General features: G+C 41.9%; 1 protein-coding gene across 1 annotated transcript in view; it reads left to right on the top strand.

Moving 5' to 3' along the window:
- Positions 1–429: 429 nt before the first annotated feature.
- The window catches only part of LOC134076004 (polyunsaturated fatty acid lipoxygenase ALOX15B-like), a gene marked incomplete at its 5' end in the record, with an annotated part of 39,329 nt that continues 18,340 nt past the window's right edge, over positions 430–21,418 (top strand). The window contains 5 exons of the mRNA XM_062531025.1: positions 430–609; positions 20,019–20,168; positions 20,287–20,487; positions 20,713–20,799; positions 20,962–21,131. Coding sequence (XP_062387009.1) covers positions 430–609; positions 20,019–20,168; positions 20,287–20,487; positions 20,713–20,799; positions 20,962–21,131 — 788 coding nt within the window. The remainder of the gene's footprint in view (positions 610–20,018; positions 20,169–20,286; positions 20,488–20,712; positions 20,800–20,961; positions 21,132–21,418) is intronic.

Here is a 21,418-nt window from a genome sequence, read left to right as displayed (position 1 = left end):
GCAACTCTCTCTTTCTATGGCTCAGATATGTGGTAGGACTTTTACTTTCTGAAGCTGGACTTTTCCACCTCTGGGAGAAATAGGGTTGATCCAGAGTAGATCTTCATTTTGGATTTTTCCTTCCTCCAGGTTGTCTCATAGTAACACTTTTGAGGACCTAGGCCTACAGTAATGCTCATTTCAAGCATTTAAAAAAAAAGAAAAGAAATTAGTTTGAAAATAGAGCTCACTTTAACACTTGATTGTAGATTTGTTCCAGTGAAACTGAATGCATTGGCAGACAACAGGAGCTCATGGGAGAGCTTTCATGATCTGGATCAAATCTTTGTCACCAAAAAGACAAAAACCTATGGTATGTTTATCATGAGCTCATAAACAAGCTTAGGTAAGAGGGTTTGTTGCTTTCAGAATGTTCTGCCATTGTTTCTCATTGCAGAGTTTGTGCGACAGCACTGGCAAGAGGATGAATTCTTTGGCTATCAGTTTCTTAATGGCCTAAACCCCATGATGATTGAAAAATGTTTAGAACTTCCAAAGAACTTTTTGGTTACTGAAGATATGGTGAAGTCCTTCCTACCAGATGGCAGCTCTCTACGAAGAGAGATGGAGGTATGATCAAATGAACATTTGTTTGTTTGAATACAAGTAGCATTATTTCAGTTACGCTTCCCAAGTCTGCTACATTCCCTACTCCTACAATTCTTTGTAAACCTCAAGTCTGACACTCATTGATCGCTTAAAGGTAGGGTATGGAATTAGCTTTTTTGGTCATTTTTGCAAAATCACTTGAAATCCTATTCCTAACCCACTTACAGCCACTGAGTTGGAAGCACTGAAATGGAAATTAAACATGTCAATCATCTGCGGAACGGGCATGGCTCGAAAAACTCCAGGCAATAGTATTCTAAACCCCATACCATCATTTCACAGCTCATTTGTCAATCTAACGGTCTTCCTCTTCCCCCTCCCCCCCGCACGCGCGACCCGTTCGTGCACATAGCACGAAAGCTGTTGACCGCGAGTCAGTGCTGAAACGAAACTAACTACAGATGGTACGGGTTGAGAATGCTCCTTTCTTTCCCGCACATCGGGACTCCCGAAGCATCGGGACTTTAATTAAAACTGCAACCGCAAGGGGGCAACATAAGACCGCCTTAATAAAATGAAGGTTCGGCTCATACCGGAAAACACGGAAAAACCCGAAGACACCGCGCTGGTGACAAGCGGAGAAAAGAGACATCACGCTCGGCATGTCAGATTGCAGTTTCAGAGTTTTCGAATGTTTTACAGCATACCTCACAGCTGGCTCTCTCACTCGACGTAGCCTATAACTCAGTCAGTCCAGCAGAGATGCCAGAGCAACGTTTTGGTCAATGGAGAGAGAGAGAAATGCTCCGCATATCCGTCTCATTTAATCCGTCTCATTTAATCATTAAAATGAAGGTGATGACTGGCGAAATTATAATCAAACGACGTTTCAATAAACCATTGTTGAAATTAATGAAAATGGTTTTAGAAGCCTTCAATTCAACCTGAAAGACTCGATATAGGCAACCTTAGATTAATTCATTAATTCATTACGGTTACAAGACCGCATTTCCGTGAATAGGCTATTATTGTCAAGGCGAAGACGAAAGAGATGGACAAGATGGACATTTATGCTAGGAATACTTAGAAATGTGTAGGCCTATAGGCTATTTTAAAACGGAGGCATGTTCATTTTAACCGGCGACGCTGGGTAGCTTACCCAGCACTTTATCACAGATTTTGTCCCCACCACTTTTGACAACTGAAAATAAAATGTATTTAACAGAAATATCTTTAATAGGCCTACATGCCTATCATGTCACTTTACTTATAACCGTAGGCTACATGCATGGAGAAGATTGCGCATTTTGTAACATTGTAACAATGGATGGTCAGATATGCGATAGGGCAGTGAGGGTGATTCATTGTAACCATCGACTAGTAGGCCTAGCTCCGCAAAAGAAGTTTCTAGCAACTTAGAATATATGGATCTCGTTATGCATGTTCATGTTGATTCAGAGATAGACATAGACTACCGTGGGCTACTGTGCGTCAATATAACAGCATTTTATCATATGGTGAATTAATGACTAACGTCAGTTTAACATGTCAGAACTTTTGATCGGCGTTTCAAGTGCATGCCGCGAATAAATGAACTCGACTGACTGAATCCTTTATATTTCTTGGCTAAGTGCGAAGAGATTGACACTTGAACTGTGGCGTAACTGGTTGAGGCATCTTGATCATACGTCAGCGACCGGGGTTCAAAACTTACTCTACGAACTTCCGGAACCCATTAAGACAAGAGGCATTATTTTATTAAAAAGTTTTGCGATTTTTTTATGATTGCGATGTCTGCTGTAAAGAAAAGTTAATATGTGAATTCGTGGTTCAGCGCACACGCACACACACACACACACACACACATTTTTACATTTACATAATAGGGCTCGGGCACACGCCTTGCATTCTAGGAATATCGCCGCCATTTGGTAGCGCACTGAACGTAATATCCATTCATTCAGATGCACAAAACAAGAAGCAGAAATATAGTAGCGATTTATTCTTTTCCTCTTGCGATCGTGGGTTGCACTGTTACACCCCACTACACAGCAACACACTACCAAGAAGGCAAAAACTAAGTAACAGGAACACACTAAAAGGCGGGAGTAAATCCATAGTAATCCATAGTAAACTAAGGAGTGAAGCTGCCAATGTGGCTGTGCCCGCGAAGTTTTGATGTCATGATCCCGAGCCCTAGTGTCAGGAAGTGTCTGTCGAGAGAGAGGGGGGAGGGAGGCAATCGTCCTCAATGCCGCATATAGGTAGGCTATAATGTCTAGTGAACTGGTTAGACAAGTGTGGGGGAATGATCGCACAAGACAATTGCTCTTCATGAAATGGGTAGTCTCACAGACGTTTGTCGATGTTTAAACGTAGCCTACTACATCACTTGCGAAATCGGACGTGGCACATAGAATTATTAGGCTACTGGATTTAATATAGCATAGACTTTGTTCATCCTATATTAAAATGTAATGTGCTGCGGGGAAGCATTGGGGAAGTCAGTTTAAGTTGTCCTGTAACAATTTGCCTCTTATTATAATCAAGAGTATGCAGCCACGCACATAATAGTCTAGGTTACGGGCGGATGCGAGCAACCCCATGCAAAAGAAGGCCTTAAGTTAACGGACTGAAGGCCTGTTTACATGTCAAACATGCATTAAATCTAAGAAACGAAAAACACAAATATCATGTATTGTGTCGTAAACAGTTAATGACTTCGTGGCCACTATGCGCAACTGCATCGCGCAGTGAGCTGAAGGATAGGAGGACCGACACTTATTAACACAAAGCTTTGTAAAGCACTAACAACCACCCCTCAAAGTTCATTGTCCATAAGTCCAAACAATAAGTATAAAAATCCGACAATCCAAAACGATAACGAGATCTCCCAGAAACGAAAAACAAGTTTGTTGAGTAGCCTAGTCCTTCCAACAATCTCAGCTTTTGCGTTTGTTAGATAAAAGGCATTATGTCCTGCTGTATTCCAATGAGAAAAAATCATCCACAAGGTAGGCTAAGGGTCACGGTAATGCAGCATGCAGGAATCTATATACGCACAAAACAAATGAATGGGTTATATCGGCCAAAACGAATGAATGGGTTGGGAGAGTTGTCTGGCTGTGTCAGCAGACTGCAGTCGGTCTCGAGGGGTTAAATAGCGCACGTACTTAAATTTTAATCTGAAGAAGACCACACGAAAATAAAATCAAATCAAAAAAGAAGGATTTCAAGTGTGCGAACCTTTTTCCATTTTTTTATGATTTAGCCTCACCGGCAAGCACGCACGCAAATGCTGCTTTTGCACATCTACAATATTGGCCAGGCTATATAGAATAGGCTTTTAGGACTGTATTTTGCCTTTGTGCAACTTTAGTTGTGCTCAATCTAAATTATTGTCAGTAGGGATAGGTAATATTACCAAATGGCGAACCTCGAAAATTATTTAGGATATAGAGCCGTGTCCATTACGCATGCAGTTATTTTTTAGGCTATTGTTTTATTTGAGTGTTTTTGTCTACCATGGCAAACATAGTTGAAACGTTCGCTCTAAACTTATGTATTTCCAATCGGCTTTCACAAAACCGATGAGGTCCAGATCTCAGTGGCCTCATAGCTGCCTACAGCCATGCATAGTAAGCCTAATGATAGCCTAATAGTTATGACATTAATAGCCTATTAATGACCTCATGTCGGAATGGCACGTTGTTTGAAAAAAAAAAGTTAAATAGGCCTAGGCCTACCGCCGAGTGGGGATATGTCGGAATGAACAGCGGATACCAGCTGGGTTGTAAAACATTACTGTATTCGTTGATCTTATCGATGCAGTCCTTGCGGCCACTTCTCCCCATCGTAGGAAACTTTCTGTTTAGTGTTGACAACACAAAGGCCTTCACGTTGTGTGGCAGTGCTTGCTTGCCCTTCGATCCATCCCAGTTGGTGGTTTTGCACCTGTCCCTGAGTTATAGTCTATATGAGTAAGCGCTTATGCTCTAACCGCATAATAAAAGAAGCACCTGCAGCAGTGCTTATGGCAAGGCTATTAACACCTGTCACTGAGCTATGGACAAGCAGTTATGCTCGAAAATTATCATACCATGGCGACAAAGAGAAATAAATATGATTTGACATTTAAGCTGATTGCTGACAAATTTGCCACACAATTCGGGAGAAGCAGCGGACAGGAGCGCCACCACAAGCAAGCACTTCTAGCCCAAATTAACATGGCAACGTTGCCTATGACTAAAGTGTCTAAGTAGGCTAGTCCTACTAATATTACATTTGATTGGTAGCATGTTTGTAGCGCGCCAGTTTACCCATCCCCTACATCAAAACAGCTTAGAATCAATCAAAGAATCAGCTGTGTCGGCGTTAGGCTGTAGGCGATTTTCTATAACCATTTTCATTCATTTCAACAATGGTTCATTGAAACGTCGTTTGAATAATTTCGCCAGTCATCACCTTCATTGTAATGATTAAATGAGATTAAGGAGTCGACTATTGACGGATATGCGGTCTTCATCATTTTGAAATGCGGGATGAAACTTTCTGCCACCTGGTGGTTGTTTGGGTACATTGCCTTAGCCTCGAAAAAAATCGGCTTGACGGCCTGCGGGATCTCTTCGGGAGTCCCGCGGGAGAAGGTGCATTCTCAACCCGTACCCACTGTAGGCCTGCTACACGTCCCATAATGTTCCCCTCAAGTTGTATGTGTCACTTCATTTCTATACATACTAAGGCAGCGGATACCTACGGAAACTCAATCACCCACGCAATAAATAAGCTATGTAGCAAAAAATTACATTTTACCGTGACTTGAAGAGTGTTGTAAACATGAAATCGAAACTTAACCGCTTGGAGCTACAGTGGAATAGGCGAACCAGCGGGCCAGCACTAAACTCGGATATTTCAGAAGATAAACGCCCTGGTAAGAACCAAACCAGATTCTGTTCAAATATACACACCTATGGCTACTGAAAGATGTAAGGTAGCCTATATCAAACGTTATTTTGGTGTATTAAAATGCATCGTTGATTTAGAATTTCCGAACGAAGGGGCTGGTAGACTAAGGTGCTTTTACCATAATGTAGGCTATAAAATCATCTACCTTGTCTGATTTGTGGAACTATTACCTACAACCCTTTGGAGGTGAATAAAGATGGTAATTGGGGAAGTTGATGTGGGCAATTGTATGGAGACTAGAGCTCATAGTGCTGTAGACGCCAGGCTGGCATTTCATTTAGCCTGGCTCGCTCTCGCGCATAATTTTCGTTGGTGCATGGAGGGCGGGACTTGAGGTTGTATGTATTCAAAATCTGCCGGCCGTTTTGCGAATTCCGTACCCAACCTTTAACATACAACAAAAATAAAATCTAAAGTGTGTGTGTGTGTGCAGGCCTCGTAGCGCTCCGGCGCCACGCCGGATTTCCGGCGTACCGACATGTTTGCAAAAATAAAATAAAAATATAGCCACAAGCGGCGATGGCGGGCCCGAGCACCTGCGGTGCGGACCCGTGACATTTCGGAATCTAACAAAGCAACATGTGTGGGTTGATGTGCATGTGCATGAGCAACTCACATGCCCACTAAATTTGGCTAATTTTCGTGAATGTATGTGTCAACCACAACAGACAACACTGCTCTGTCTTTGACTAGCGATAGCAATAACACACAAGCCCACCAAATTTGGTTCATTTTCTTCAATGTATGTGTCAACCACAACACACAACGCACTAGGTGGCACTATAGAGTCCCTGAGCCACACCCTAGGCCAGAGGTATGTCTCTCAGTAGAGGTATCAATTCTACAGGTAGCTGTTTTAGAGCATGCCAAGTTGGTGAAAAAGGGCAAAACATTCCGGTAAGAGGAAGAGGAGTTTTAGAGCATGCCAAGTTGGTGAAAAAGGGCAAAACATTCCGGTAAGAGGAAAACACTATAATAATAATAATAATAATCTGAGCAAAAACAATAGTCATGGCGACCCCCATTGTTGGCTGCGGAATATCGTGGATAGGGAGGGAAAGTGAAAACCAGCGCCCCAAGCAGTTGCGTTCTTACAGCTCCAATGTTCCAAAAAGTCCCTTAGACCGACTTTTTAAATAAATACTACGCAGCTATACCAGCGATCTTATCCACCAAAAATATTTATATAAAAATATTTTCAGTCTGCATACTGTAATAATCTACTAACTATGAAAATAGCAGACCCTATTTCGCCTTATTTTAAAAAAACGTAATTGCTCGTTTCATTTCATAAATGGACTACAACTACAAGTGACGTGACACCCTTTGACGACGTTACTCACCTAGCATGGTTTGTTTATTAGCCTGTTAGCTAAATGGTTAGTTAGTAGACAATCACACTTACTGCCAGCTCTTGTGTGAGTAGGAGCACAACACAATTTATCCCAACATAAAGGTAATTACCACGTGGTTTACATCACTCCCTGTTATTACAAAAATATGTAAAGCCAGTTAAGCAAATTGCCGTTTTGATCAGTTGGAGATAGTGATGCACCAATGTGAAAATTGTGGCCGATACCAATAACCGATATTAATATTCCTGAAAAGACCGATACCGATATTTACCGATGTCGATATACAACACATTTTTATGATAATATAATTAATCATCAAGAAGTCATTTTTTTCTTTTACTTTTGCATTTTATTTTCAGAAATACTGTATTCTACGGTGGCCCAGAAGTGCAAAACGCAACAACAAATATTAGTTTAGTTTAGTTTAGTTTAGTTTATTAGGATCCCCATTAGCTGGGCGCAAACCCAGCTATTCTTCCTGGGGTCCAACAATAAAATCACACACAGTTAAAAGTTCTACACATATCTGTACATTCATTTAAGCACCATACATTGAAAAGAAAGAAAGAAAAAAACAAACAAAAAAACATTTAATATAAACATAAACATAAATTACTATAATAATGGTTTAAGACCTTGTGACAAACATCTCTACCTCTGCACTAACCTAGTTTATATATGATAGGCTCAGATGTTTTTTCACCTGTTTTTTAAAAACCACTTTACTATTCAATATAGTTAATTTGGTTGGCAAATTGTTCCATGCTTTAATTGATCTATATTCAACAGTGCGTAGAAATGCATTCGTATTGCTCTTTGGGATGCTCAGTCTCCCTGCTGTTGCATGCCTTGTGTTATATGTATGAATATCACAACTTTTACAGAGGAGATTATAGCGATTTAATGGCATTTTGTTGTGTAAAACTGCCCAAGTTGATGTTAGTAAAGAGACATGAAGCCTTTCCTCCACTCTCAACCACTGTAAAATGGAATGCATGTAAGTGATATTTGTTGTGTAGGAACATTTAAGAACAAGACGTGCTGCCTTGTTTTGGACTCGCTGAAGTTTAGCAAGGTGATCTTTGTTGGCATTTGACCACACAATAGTACAGTACTCCATCTGTGCTAAAACCAAAGAGCATACAATCCTTTTCCTTAGTTCTTGAGTGAGAAACTGGCCACCATACCTGAGTAGTGCCAAGCCACTACTCATTTTCTTAACCATGTGGTCAATCTGTTTAGACCAGGACAGTCTGCAATCTATGATGACTCCAAGTAGCTTTACTTCCTTTACCTGTTCAATTTGTTCTTTGTTAATACACAGATTAAGTGCTGGGTCATGACTCAATGAGTGACTAGAGCCAAAAACAATACTTTTGGTTTTAGATATATTGAGAACGAGTTTGTTTTGTTTTACCCATCTTTCTATTGTTCCTAGCACCTTGTTCAAAACTTGTGTCAGTTCAGCTGATGTTTTTGCAGATGTATAAATAGAAGTATCATCTGCATACATTACAACTTTTGCATTTTGTATCGCTGAAGGTAAATCATTTGTGAAAATAGAGTACAACAAAGGTCCCAAACAGCTGCCTTGCGGCACCCCACAGTCAACATTCACACTGCTTGAGAAACTACCATTAAAATATACCTTTTGGGATCTATTTGTCAGATAGCTATTTAACCAATTTAGTGCTGACTGTTTAAAACCATATCTCTCAAACTTTTGAAGTAACAGTCCATGATCAATGACATCAAATGCTGCAGTAAAATCTAGAAGGACAGCACCACAGATTTTTTTGTTATCGATTTCTCGCAGCCAGTCATCAGTCATTTGGGTTAAAGCTGTACATGTTGAAAATCCTTTTCTGTAGGCATGTTGAAATTCTGTTAATAAATTATTCTCAGAAAAATAATGCTGAATTTGATTAAAAACTATTTTCTCAAATATTTTACTAAGTGCTGGAAGCAAACTTATTGGTCTGCTATTTGGTGGTGTAAAAGTTTTCTTTTTATCTTTAGGTAGTGGTATAATTTTTGCTTCCTTCCAGGCTTGGGGAAAAATGCAACTCTTTAAGCTAACATTAAATATGTGGCAAATGGGCTGGGAGATGTAACTCACTGCCATTTTCAGAAACTTACCATCTACGTTGTCAATGCCTGCTTGCTGGTCCTTGCAACATGAAGTAATTAACTTGCTCACTGTATCCTCCTCCACTTTGGCAAACTGAAAGCTAAAAGATTGCTCCTTAATTAGTTGCCCTATCATAAGGTTGGAGTCATGACTCCCCCCTGATAATTGCTCTCTCCTTAGTTTAGCCACTTTGTTATGAAAATAATTATTTAGGTGATTGGCAATTTTTGTTGGGTTTGTGATGAATGTCCCATCATTCTCAATGAATGTTGGTTGTGTTGGTGTTTTATTCCCCAACAAACTATTCAACGTTTTCCATAGTTTTTTTCCATCACTGCTAAATTTTCTTAACTGTGAAGTCAAGTGTGCTTTCTTTTTCTTCAGATTGAGTTTAGTAACAGAGTTTCTTAGTTTACAATATTTCCTTCTATCAGTTACACTCCTCGTCTTATTAGCTGTTGCCTTTGCCTCATTCCTCAGTGCCATCTGTTGTTTCAGTTCTTCGTCCATCCAAGGTGCGCCAGAAGTTCTTACGGTCATCTTTTTCACTGGCGCATGCTGGTCTATCACGGGCACAAACTTAGACATAAATACATTTAATGCTACATCTGGTTCCTCCTCTTTGAGTACACTTGACCAGTCTGTCTTACAAATGTCATTTAAGAAAGCCTCCTCAGAAAACCTTTTCATGATCCTGGTCAAAATGACTCTTGGCTTAGCCTTTGGTACATTTCCCTTCCTTGCAATAGCCACTAAGTTGTGGTCACTGTAGCCTACAGGAACTGAAATGGCCTTCGAATATTAGGTTAATCCTCTTCTTCCCGGATGGGAAATAAGGCTTCGACGACTCGACGCCATTCATCTCGCTGTTGTGCTAGTCTCTGTGCCTCGCTCCATGTAAGCTTCATCTCCTTCAGCTCCCCTTCAACTGTTCTCCGCCAGGTGTTCTTTGGCCGCCCAGGCTTACGTTTTCCCGGTGGTGTCCATCTTAACGCTGCCTTTGGTATCCTCTCGTTTTCCATTCTTAGAACATGGCCTAGCCATCTGAGTCGCCGGAGTTTTATTTCAAGGACCACATCTCTGCATCCTGTTTTGGTGTACAGCTCCTTGTTTGTTATTTTGTTGGGCCAGAAGATTCGGCAGATTTTTCTAAGGCACCCATTGTGGAAGGCACTGATTTTATTCATGTCCCCTTTAACCACTCGCCAGCATTCAGAACCGTACATAAGGACAGATTTCACGCAGCTGTTGTAGAGCTGAATCTTGGTCCTGAGATGGTACTGTCGGGACTTCCAGATTGGCTGTAGTCTTGCGAATGCCCCACGAGCTTTTGAGAGCCTTGCTTGAATGTCTTTTTTCGCTCCATTGTCCTTGCTGATGAGGCTCCCCAGGTATGTGAAGTCCTCTGCAAACTCGAGTGGCACGCCATTGATGGTGATAGGTGTAGGGTTGGTGGTGTTTATGCACATGACTTGTGTCTTTGTGGTGTTAATGTTCAGACCTGTCTGTTTTGCATATTTACTCAGCCTATCCGTTTTCTCTTGCAGGTGATCTCTCTTTGAGGACAAGACTGCTAGGTCGTCCGCAAAGTCAAGATCCTCTAAGTGGGAGAAAGGCGTCCACTGAATTCCTCTGCGCATGTCCGATGTAGTGTTACGCATGATCCAGTCGAGGGAAACTAGGAACAGAAAGGGGGAGAGGATGCAGCCCTGCCGTACACCTGATTCTACTGGGAACCATTCAGAGAGTGTCTTGTTGTTAATGATCACACTACATTCAAAGTGGTTGTAGAACAGGCTAATCAGGGTGATAATTTTGTCCGGGATTCCATATGACCTCAGGATGTTCCAAAGGGTCTCTCTGTGCACACTGTCAAAGGCCTTTCTGAAGTCTATGAAATTGATGTATAGGGGGACATTCCACTCAATGCACTGTTCAATGATGTTTCTTAGTGCAAAGATCTGATCAATGCATCCTCTGCCTCTTCTGAAGCCGGCTTGTTCTTCCCTCAGCTTGTTGTCAATTACTGGTTCAATCCGTTTGAGGAGCACTCTGCAGAAGATCTTGCTGGGGATGGAAAGTAGTGTAATGCCACGCCAGTTGTCACAGATCTGTAGGTTGCCTTTCTTGGGAAGTTTCACAATTAGTCCCTTTTCCCAGTCACTTGGAATGGTTTCACTCTCCCAGATGGTCCTGAAGAGTTTAACCAACACTGATGTTGTGGTGACAGGGTCAGCCTTGAGCATCTCTGCTTCGATGGAGTCGATGCCTGCTGCTTTGCCACTCTTCATGGCTTTAAGAGCATCCTTGATCTCAGAGGCTGTAATTGGGCTAGTGTCGATGTCGAGGAGATCTAATGCTGGTTGAGGATTGGCTGGTGTGTCTGGTTTAGGGCAGTTTAGCTCTTCCTGAAAGTGTTGGAGCCATCTTGCTGCTTGCTCCTTTTCAGTTGTTATAACGTTCCCGTTTTTACATCTGATGGGGGCTGTCTGGCTGGTGTTTCTGCCACAGAGCTGTTTGGTTATCTTATAGACGGTCCCCAACTCTCCCCTGGCTGCGGCCTGCTCAGCTTCACACGCCATTTCCTCTACAAAAGACCGCTTGTCCTTCCTGGCACTCCTTTTGACCTCTATGTCCTTTGCCGTATAGGCCTTTTGAACCTGTTCCTGGAGTCTTGGGGACTTGGTGCTTAGCAACTTTGCTTTCAGTTGTTTCCTTTCCTCAATTTTTTGCCATGTACCAGGTGTTATCCATTTCTTGTTGTTTTTCTTCTTGTATCCCAAGATTTTAGTTGCTGCATCCACATAGGTATGCTTGATCACATCCCACTTGGTGTTAACTGGGGTATTCTCCTCTGTCATATCGGCAAGTGCTTGGAAGCGATTCCTAATTTCTAGCACAAACTGCTGTTTCGTACTTGGACACTTAAGTTTGATGGTGTCAAGTTGTTTCCTTTGCTGACTCTGTTTCTTCACCTTGCGAAGTTTCAACTTCACTGTAGCTGTTATTAGGTGGTGGTCACTGAAAACATCAGCCCCTCGGAAAGCTCTAACATCTGTAAGTGACCGTCGCCATTTTCCATTGACGATGATATGATCGATCTGGTTGAATGATCTACCACCTGGTGACCTCCATGTGAGCTTATGGATTGACTTGTGGGGGAAGATGGTACCTCCAATGACGCAGTTGTTGTTTAAACAGAGGTCTGCAAGACGTTCACCGTTGTTATTCATAACACCGCAACCGTGTTTCCCCATGGCCCTTTCGTAGTTGGTATTATCCTCTCCTACTTTCGCGTTCAGGTCTCCCGTAATCAAGAGCATGTCATGACGAGGGACTTTGGATATGACTTGGTTTAGATGTTCATACCATTCGTCCTTTACCTCGTCATCGGCTTCATTTGTTGGCGCGTAACACTGGATGATGGTAAGCTTGCAGTGTTTTGAGTTGAAGCGGGCTCTTAACATTCGGTCACTGATTGGCTCCCAATCCATCAAGGTGTTTACTTTCTCCTTGGCAATAATCAGGGCTACACCATTGGTGTGAGTCTTCTCATGTCCAGAGTACAGGATGGTCGGGCCATCGCTTATAATTTGGCGTCCGGATCCGGTCCAGCGGCACTCACTAACTCCAAGAATGTCCAGGTGGTACCTCCTCATTTCATTTACCACTTGAGCTGATTTTGATGTCTCATACATGGTACGTACATTCCACGCTCCTATCCGAAGCTTGGCTTTGGGCCTGAGCAGACTTGCCATCGTATCACTAACTTCCTCCTGAGGGCTTTCATTAGGGATAGTCATTTCGCCAGTTGGCTGGCTCAAGTCTACTCTAGGTCCTGAGTATGTTTGGGTTGTTGTCGTCGTCGTTTCCGTAACAAAGTGTTTTTTCCAGGGTGGGGTTGTTAACCCCACGCCCAACCCCCAACCTGGAGGATCAGGTGCTGACTTTTGTCTGGCCTCTACTCTGAAACCTGCCCGGCATGGTAGGACCTGCCGGGGGTTTGAACCCCCACCGGTATAGCTTACAAGAGTCATTGAGACGCACAAAGCCACTTAGCAAAATAAAAAATAAAATGGAGCCAGAACCAACTGGACTGAAGAAACACAGGCTTTTGCAGTCTTTGGAATTGTAAGTACAGTAACTAAGTACTGTAACTGCTAAGTACGTTAGGGTTAGGCCTAACCCTTGACCTTTGGAAGCAGATGAATGTTGTGCTTAACAAACAGGAGCATTTCTGCTCTCTCTGTACCGATCCTATTTCTCTTTTCACTGACAACATTTGAAGCTGCGGAGAAGAGACTGTCCACACTGGTACATGGAGCTGAGAGGTACTTGCGTGCCACTGGGGCGAGGGCAGGGAAGCGGGTCATGTTGCTTTGCCAGTACTGCAGTGGGCTCACATTTCTGGGGATAGTGGGCTCACTCAGGTAACCATGCACCTAAAAGAACAATTGAGAAGTGTATAAATAAATATACATCTCTGGCAAATCATCAGAAAATTATCATTCAACATTTGTATTCATGACATCAAATGAAATAAAATAATAGTTCATTCAATTACATTATTTTCTTATGAGGCCAAAACTCTTAAGTCTAAAAGTTCAATAATAACTATAGATCACAGTTTTTCATGAGATTAGACTAGATTAGAGATTACTTAGACACAAAGAAATGTGAAATACTTCACTTGAATAAAAGACTAAAAATCATTAAAAAGATAATCTTCAAATAGTATAGTAAACATAGCCTACCTGCACACTCGTTGGACCTGTTGTCTGTTCATCCTGCTCCTTTTCCTCCAGAATTTCATCGAACATGTCCAGGAATGAATGCCCTTCACTTGACGTACGCATCCTCTTTTCTTGTGGTTCACCTTCTATTGGCTCAGCTTCTTCTGCGACTGGTGTAGGCCCAACTGTGGCTCTGGCGCTGGTCGTCGCTGACGCTGTCATAATCTTGTCCACTTCTTTCTCTAGCTTGTTTTTTGCCAGTAGCTTGAGGTCTGCGTCAAAGTAGCGATCTTTATATCTGGGGTCCAGGATTGTTGCCAAGTAGTAGAGTTTGTCAGAGAAACTGGTTTCGAATCTCTTGTTCACAGCTTCAAGAAGTGCAGACTTTGTTGTTTTGACCCCACTGTTGGTTTCAGCTGTCTTGTTCAGAAAACGCTTAAGTGCCACAACAGACGGGATCACGTCAGCAGCTGAAGCTGTATGCGAACTGATCTCTCTCGTCAACTCTTCAAAAGGTGCCAGGAGTGTTGTCATTTTCTCAATGAGACTCCACTGATGCGTTGAGAGATAGAGGCAGTCCGTGGTAAGCCTCGTACATAACCAGTGCGCGCTTCTGTTCCAGCAGAGTTGTCATCATCATGAATGTACTATTCCAGCGCGTTGGGACGTCCTGTTGTAGCATTTTGGTCTTCATTCCCATCTCTCTCTGGATGTCTCTCAGCCGAGAGGTACCAAGAGGGGAGCTTTTAAAATGTTTGACTATTTTTCTGGCTTTAGCCAAAGAGTCAACAACGCTTCGCTGGCTTAGTACTGCATCGTGTACAGCTAACTGCCCAAGATGAGGCATACAGCCCAGGCTTTTAACACCACACTCCTCCATCGCCTTCACCATATTTCGTGCGTTGTCTCGAAGCACGACGTGCACATTTTCTTTCCGGATTTTCCATTGTGTAAACATGCAGTCAAATGCACTGGCTTTGACGGCACCTAGAACAAATAATAATGATAAAAAAAAAAAACGTTTAATGAAAGACACGTTAGCTAGCTGGCACATGATATAAAGCCTTTTTGGTACTTTGGGGTTAACTGTAACCATTTTTGAGGCCGTTTAAAACGTGCATCAAATCACACAATTTGGTCGTTTTGGGTGTCGTAGCGTGTAATAAAGGTCGTCAACAATCAAATTGACTACTTTGAAAATTAATTTGAAGAGTTTAAGAGGAGAGTTTTTGGTTTTCTTCTAGCTTGGGTAAGCAGGAGGATAGAATTTAGCAATTGCTGCCAACATAGGCTAGCCTACTGTCAAAAACATCCTTGTGTGCGGATGACGGTCTGATTCAAGCAGGAGGGTAGAATTTGGCAAATTTGGCGGCAGCTGCTGCCAAAATACTGTGGGGAAAAACATCCTTGCGGTTTTGACACCACATAATAAACTCAACAAGGTAGCCCAGGTGCTGGCGAGCCGTACCTCTGCGGACCTGGTTTCTCCACACTATACTTTTGCCCCGGCCGCAATCGCTGCCAATCCTTCTTCTCCTCCTCTTCAGATGAAGAAATAAAAAAAAAAAAACGAGTCGATTTGACAATTAGGCTACAACTTTTCTTACAATCCCTCCAACAGGCCACCGCCAACAAGACAGGCTTAGCAGCCTCATACTGTAGCCTACTGTGTTGCTACGGGACCCGACGTCAGCGGATAGGCTACTATGAGCGCGATTGGCAAGACAACTAGAAATTCTTCTTTTAAACTCTTAAAACGAATGAAAAAAGTAGTCAGTTTGATCGTCGACAACCTTTATTACAGCCCACGACACCCAAAACGACCACATTGTGTGATTTGGTGCGTTTTCAACAGCCTCAGAAAATGGTTACAGTTAACCCCAAAGTACCGCCTTTTTCAACAACCAACTTCTGCCATTCTGTAGTATGCTACACGATGCTAGCCTAGACAGAAACCCCAAAACAATCCTGCATTCACTAGCACAGTCCAAACTTTATAGCTATCTCGTCGTCTGCTTAGTGGGCTTATGCAAATGGGAAAAATACATACAGCACGGATTTTTCTCTGTTGTTCGATTGGTTTGGCAAGACGACTGCTGTTGTTTGCAATTCCTATTACGACCATACCTACTGATACAGTTATATTTAGCCTACCGCGAGATATGTAGTGCTAGGTGTTAGGCACATGCAAGCCAGCCATCATGCACAACTTTCCCTTTTGCCTTGACTATTATTTAATTTCCATCTGTCCAAAAAAAATAGCCAAGCTTACCTGTATGCGAGCCAGGAAATTCTTGGGCATGTAACACCACTCTCTTCATCTCGAAGCGTTCGTCAATCCACTGAGCCGTGAGGCTCAACATGCTTGTTTGGTTGAGGTCGGAACTCCAAATGTCCGTTGTGAAACTGATGTCATTGACATTGCTGTCGAGTAACTTGTGGACATTGGTAGCTACGTTATCATGTAAGGCAGGCAGGGCAACATCCGCAAAGTGACGACGGCTTGGCTTGTTATAGCGGGGCTCAGCGACCTCAAGCACCTCACTGAACCCTTCGTCTTCCACGACTGAGAATGGTTGGTCATCAACAGCGATCATCTTAGTTATTGCTACAGTCAACGCCTTTTGCTTTTGGTGGTCCTTGTGGAATTTTTTCGTCTTTTCCAGCGCTTGTTCTATGAGGCTACTGACTGGTGCAGCTGCCGTAGCAGTAGCTTTCTTCTGCTTCTTAGCATTAGCTAGTTTGTCATATTCTTTGTAGGCTTCGGGATGCTTGTTTTTTAAGTGGGTGATCAAATTGATTGTGTTTAACGATTTGACGCGAGCTCCCCCTCGCATCACCCGGCCTTCACAGTCATTGCATACAGCATAGCGTTGGTCCTCTTCAGAGACTTTAAAAAATGACCAAACATATGACATCCCTGCTCAACTGAAACACGACTTTGACTGAAATGATTTTTGTCTTTTTGCCGCCTTCAGCACCTGCTTCATGTGACATGTACATTAATGCGCGTGTGCAAAAACGAACATCCCCGCCCCCACACTCACGTCTAAGCCTACATAGGCTACACATCAATAAGCTACACAGAGGAATAATATCGGCCTGTTCACATCGGCCCTATTTTGACATCGGACCGATACCGATGTGTAAAAAAATGACCATATCGCCGGCCGATATATCGTGCATCACTAGTTGGAGATGAAGCGCCCAAACTGGTGACGTCAAATGCTACTGTACTGTAGTTCGTTATCACCATGTTACAAACAAACTCAAAACAATTAAACTGATTCTAAAAAATAAAGTATGACCACTAGAAGCTAGCTGACCTAAATGCATAGCATATTGAAGGCATTTAACTAAGTTCCCATCGTGGGCCGAGATATATTTTTTCTAAAAGAAAATCCCCTCCACTCTCGCTAGCCTCTAGGAACGCAACCACTAGATGGCGATGAGATTAGGGAGCGCCGGGTCAATTGCGACACTTTTCAGTTAAACGATCTTTTCAAAGATTACGTTATGTACACAAACATTTGTATCATGCAGTGTTTCCCACAGATTAGAAGGCAATGTGTGGTGGTCGCCCCATGTCTGACGGGGGGGGGGGGGTGCACCCATATTTTTCATTGCATCGCCTTTTTATCGCTCTCCTTTCATATAATGTTTTTTTTTTTTTTTTTTTTTTTACCAGGATGCGAAGCTTGTCTTTATTTGAAACACACACACATTATGTAATTATTTACATTATATAGGCCTATACTGACATTTCTGATATTCCTAACAGCAAACTTTATGCAGAATATAGCCTACTATTCATATTACAACTCCACTTCTTAAATTCAGCTGTCTTGTTGAAGCCTCAAAATATTGTAAACATAGAAGGCTAAGCTTATCATAGCCTACTCTACTGGTTGGACTGTTCAGTTTCCCCACATGTGTTTAAGTTTCAAGGTAAGCTAATACTTTTTCTCCTTGGGACAGTCCCTTTTAAGTGTTGGAGTTGAAAAACATTGTTGGTCAGTCAACTTGACTGCAAGAGTTTTAATCAAATGTCTGCAGCATTGCCTACTAATGATGCTAACCGAATATAACAGTAATTTAGCTAGTCGTCTTCTGTGCGTCAATGGATGCGTCCACGATTGTGAATGTTTTATTTGGATTAAATGTGCATGTGGAGGGCGGCTGTCCATTGAGTGCACACGATAGCGGGCCAAGGAGAATGAGTTTACTTCTACTGTTTGGTAATTAAGTTGCACGCATAGACTACAAAAGTTGCGGGAGAACTTTATGCTTCTACCCGAGCAGCGTCAGGTGCATCAGTGCGACCACCTACCACGCTTCCAGGGATGATCTCGTTGGTTTTCATGGAGACAGACAGCCGCGGTGTGCAGTGCACGGAGGGTAGGGGCTGTGCGTGTGTGTGTGTATGAGAGACAGATGCGCGAGTGACAGAGAGGGAGCGCAGGGAAAGGAAATTCAGCTTTACGAATGCTGCGTGTTTTTCAATAGCGTTTAAAAATAAGAATAAATAAATAAATAAATGAAAGAATAACGAAACGCAATATGTGGCGGCCGGTGCTGAATCTGTGGCGCACCGCCACAAATTTGTCTATGTGTGGGAAACACTGTCATGTGATCAACAACTCATATGTGTTGTGTCTTAGTTACAAGTGTAATTTAACACATATGTTGGATGATCGCGCTGTTTTCAAACTTTGAACGTGAGTTGACATTTGTCTCAAATGCCCCACCTATGCATGTCGTTTGAGACACATAGGAGGGGCAATTAATACAGCATGTTTTAAACAGAAACTACTGACCTTACTCACGTTTTTATGAAGCATATCGGACAACATACTAGTGTATTCGTCATCCCGAAAATGTCACGTAATTTCTCGCAATATAACTAGGTCAAACAAATATTGTTGTCCCGTGCGTAACTTTCTGATCACAAAAAAAATCTACCGCATGTAATATTTGTTTCCCTCACTTCGCTAAATATCTGTGGATTCATGTCATAAACATGTTTTGTTCATTCAACATATATGTTGTTCATTCAAACAAGTTCATCGCAAAACAGTTATTAATTCTGTGATTTATACAGATATTGATCGTGTAACGTGGCCACATCCGGGGTTAGCGTTAGGGACATTTAAACAGCTGTACCAATTGAACCTCCAGCGACTACTGATACTTAAACCTGTTTTGCCTCTAAACTTCAAAACTATGACATTGCATACTTTAGGGCCTGTTTAAGTACGAATTCATCTGTTGTTTGATCATATTATTATTGCATGGCACCCAAAATACAACTTTTGATCACAAAAAACCTACCGCATGTAAGATTTTACTTACTGTAGACGAAAACCGGTTCCCGCTAATAACTTTTGAATGGCGTGACGTAATGTCACGAGCTTTGCCAGGATTGGTAGGTGTTATGTGCTAGACGTAGTGTCAAAATCTGACGGCTCAAGCTTGCATGGTTTTCGAGAAAATCGCTGTGTCTCAATTGCCCCATGTCTCAATCGACCCGGCGCTCCCCTACTTTCCCTCCCTATGGGGATTTTAATGGATTGTGTCGTCACAGCAATGTATTAGGCGTGCGAAATCACGATAGATGACCGGCAAAACCTTATTGAAGGAAACTATAGCTATATAACGATATAGCCATGAAGTTGAACACGTTTTTAGCATGTTCTAGTTGGAATATTAGGCTTGCTAATATAGCCCATAATAGGCATTATTTGATGCAATTTTCCGTGATATTTTAGAGGCTGAGCCTCCCCTGCACTCAATGAGCAATCGCCTCTGGTGTGAAACCTCTACACCACCAACCACCCTCTGACAGAGCATACAGGGTTTCCACTCAGTTTTTGTGTTTCCATTTGGATGGGAATATTTTTGAAAACAATATCATTTGAATGTGAAACTTTTTAAAACTCAAAGGAAAAATGTTGTTTTCAATCCCCTTCGTTCTCATGTGGATGAGATCTTATATATGCACAACAGGCAAAGGAACTGACAATTCCACTGCATTCTTTACTTTAGTAATCATATGCATGTCACAAATAAACCTTCTTGTATCCTTGTTTCTTAATAAGTCTGTCAAAGAGTTTACATATACAGAGTTTACGCATACAGTTTGTATGCGCATCTGTCTGTAAGCATGATTAGGCAAAAATGACCAGCCCAATAAAATTCTATAATGATGCATGTAACCTGTTACTAATCTATAGTCACTCTCCCTAGAATCGAAACATTTTCCTGTGTGACTACAAGGACTTGAACTGTGTAATTGGAAAGGAGAATGTCATTCATGACCGTCCGCAGTACTTGGCTGCTCCACTTTGTTTGCTCTACAAGACCTCTGACAATAAACTCTTACCCATTGCCATCCAGGTATACAGTATTATGTAGAATGCTGGTAGAAACATGGATGGTTCAATCCAAGTGTTATATTCCACAGCGCAGGTTTACATATGATGTACTACTTTGAAACTCTGATTTCTGTCTACAGCTGAAACAGGAGCCAGGGGAAGAAAATCCCATATTTCTCCCCTCAGACGGTGAAGACTGGCTCTTGGCCAAGATTTTCGTGAGAAATGCTGAGTTCAGCATGCATGAGCTAAACTTCCATTTGCTTCGTACGCATTTGTTGGCCGAAGTCTTTTTCATGGCAACTATAAGGCACCTTCCCTCAGCACACCCCCTCTTCAAGGTAGGGTTTTTTAATATAGAGGAAAACTATCACTGAACTGCCACAGCTGCACAAGTTACAAGCTTGTGTTTATTATTTTATTAGCACATATCTTTTCCATTATAATGGTCAGCGTCAACTGAAAATATGGTCTGTAGTTGGATATGGAAAGTCATAACATTTAAAAATACATTTTAATGTTATGGTAATCACAAGACTTGTTAACTGTTGTATTTGTTGTTTTAGCTCCTGGTCCTCCATTTCCGCTACACTTTACAAATCAATATCATGGCCCGAGACCAGCTCATGTCAGAGGAAGCCTTCTTCTCTGAAGTATATCTGATTTGTGTGTTATTTGTTTGCTAATAGCCTACTGTAATATTCAATTTGGTAAAATAAATGTTTATACATATCTATAGTTTCTTATGTATGTATACTGTTAACTACTTCTGCTATTAACCTTTGGCTTTTAATTGTTTTCTCTCCCCTCTGAAGCATACAGGCATTGGGTTAACTGGTTCAAAGATGTTTTTGAGGGAAGCTTTAGCAACGCTCACATACAGCTCCTTATGTTTACCAGAGAATATCAAAGAGCGCGGTCTAGAGGAGATCCCAAACTTCTACTACAGAGATGATGGCCTCAAGCTGTGGAAGATCATCCATGAGTATGAAATTCTTTTATCACCATTAAGGGCACTGCAGTGGCTCAGATCCTAGAACACCATAATACAGTCATAACTCTAAACATGGCCCTCTAGCAGGTGTTTGGTCAGGAAAAAATCTGACCTCTGTGCAATAAAAAAAACCTTTGGAGTGAAGAACACTGACCTCCAGCTTGGCCTTAGAGCTCCACATAAGTGGCATCTACTATTTAACAGAATGGGATCAAATTCCTGCAGCCAAATGTTGTGGAAAGTCTTCCAAAAAGATTATAATACTACTAATAATACTA

Source organism: Sardina pilchardus, chromosome 3 (genome assembly GCF_963854185.1).
Source record: "Sardina pilchardus chromosome 3, fSarPil1.1, whole genome shotgun sequence".
Lineage (NCBI taxonomy): Eukaryota > Metazoa > Chordata > Actinopteri > Clupeiformes > Clupeidae > Sardina > Sardina pilchardus.
The sequence above is the reverse complement of the archived record's forward strand: the minus strand, read 5'-3'. Positions and strand labels throughout refer to the sequence as shown.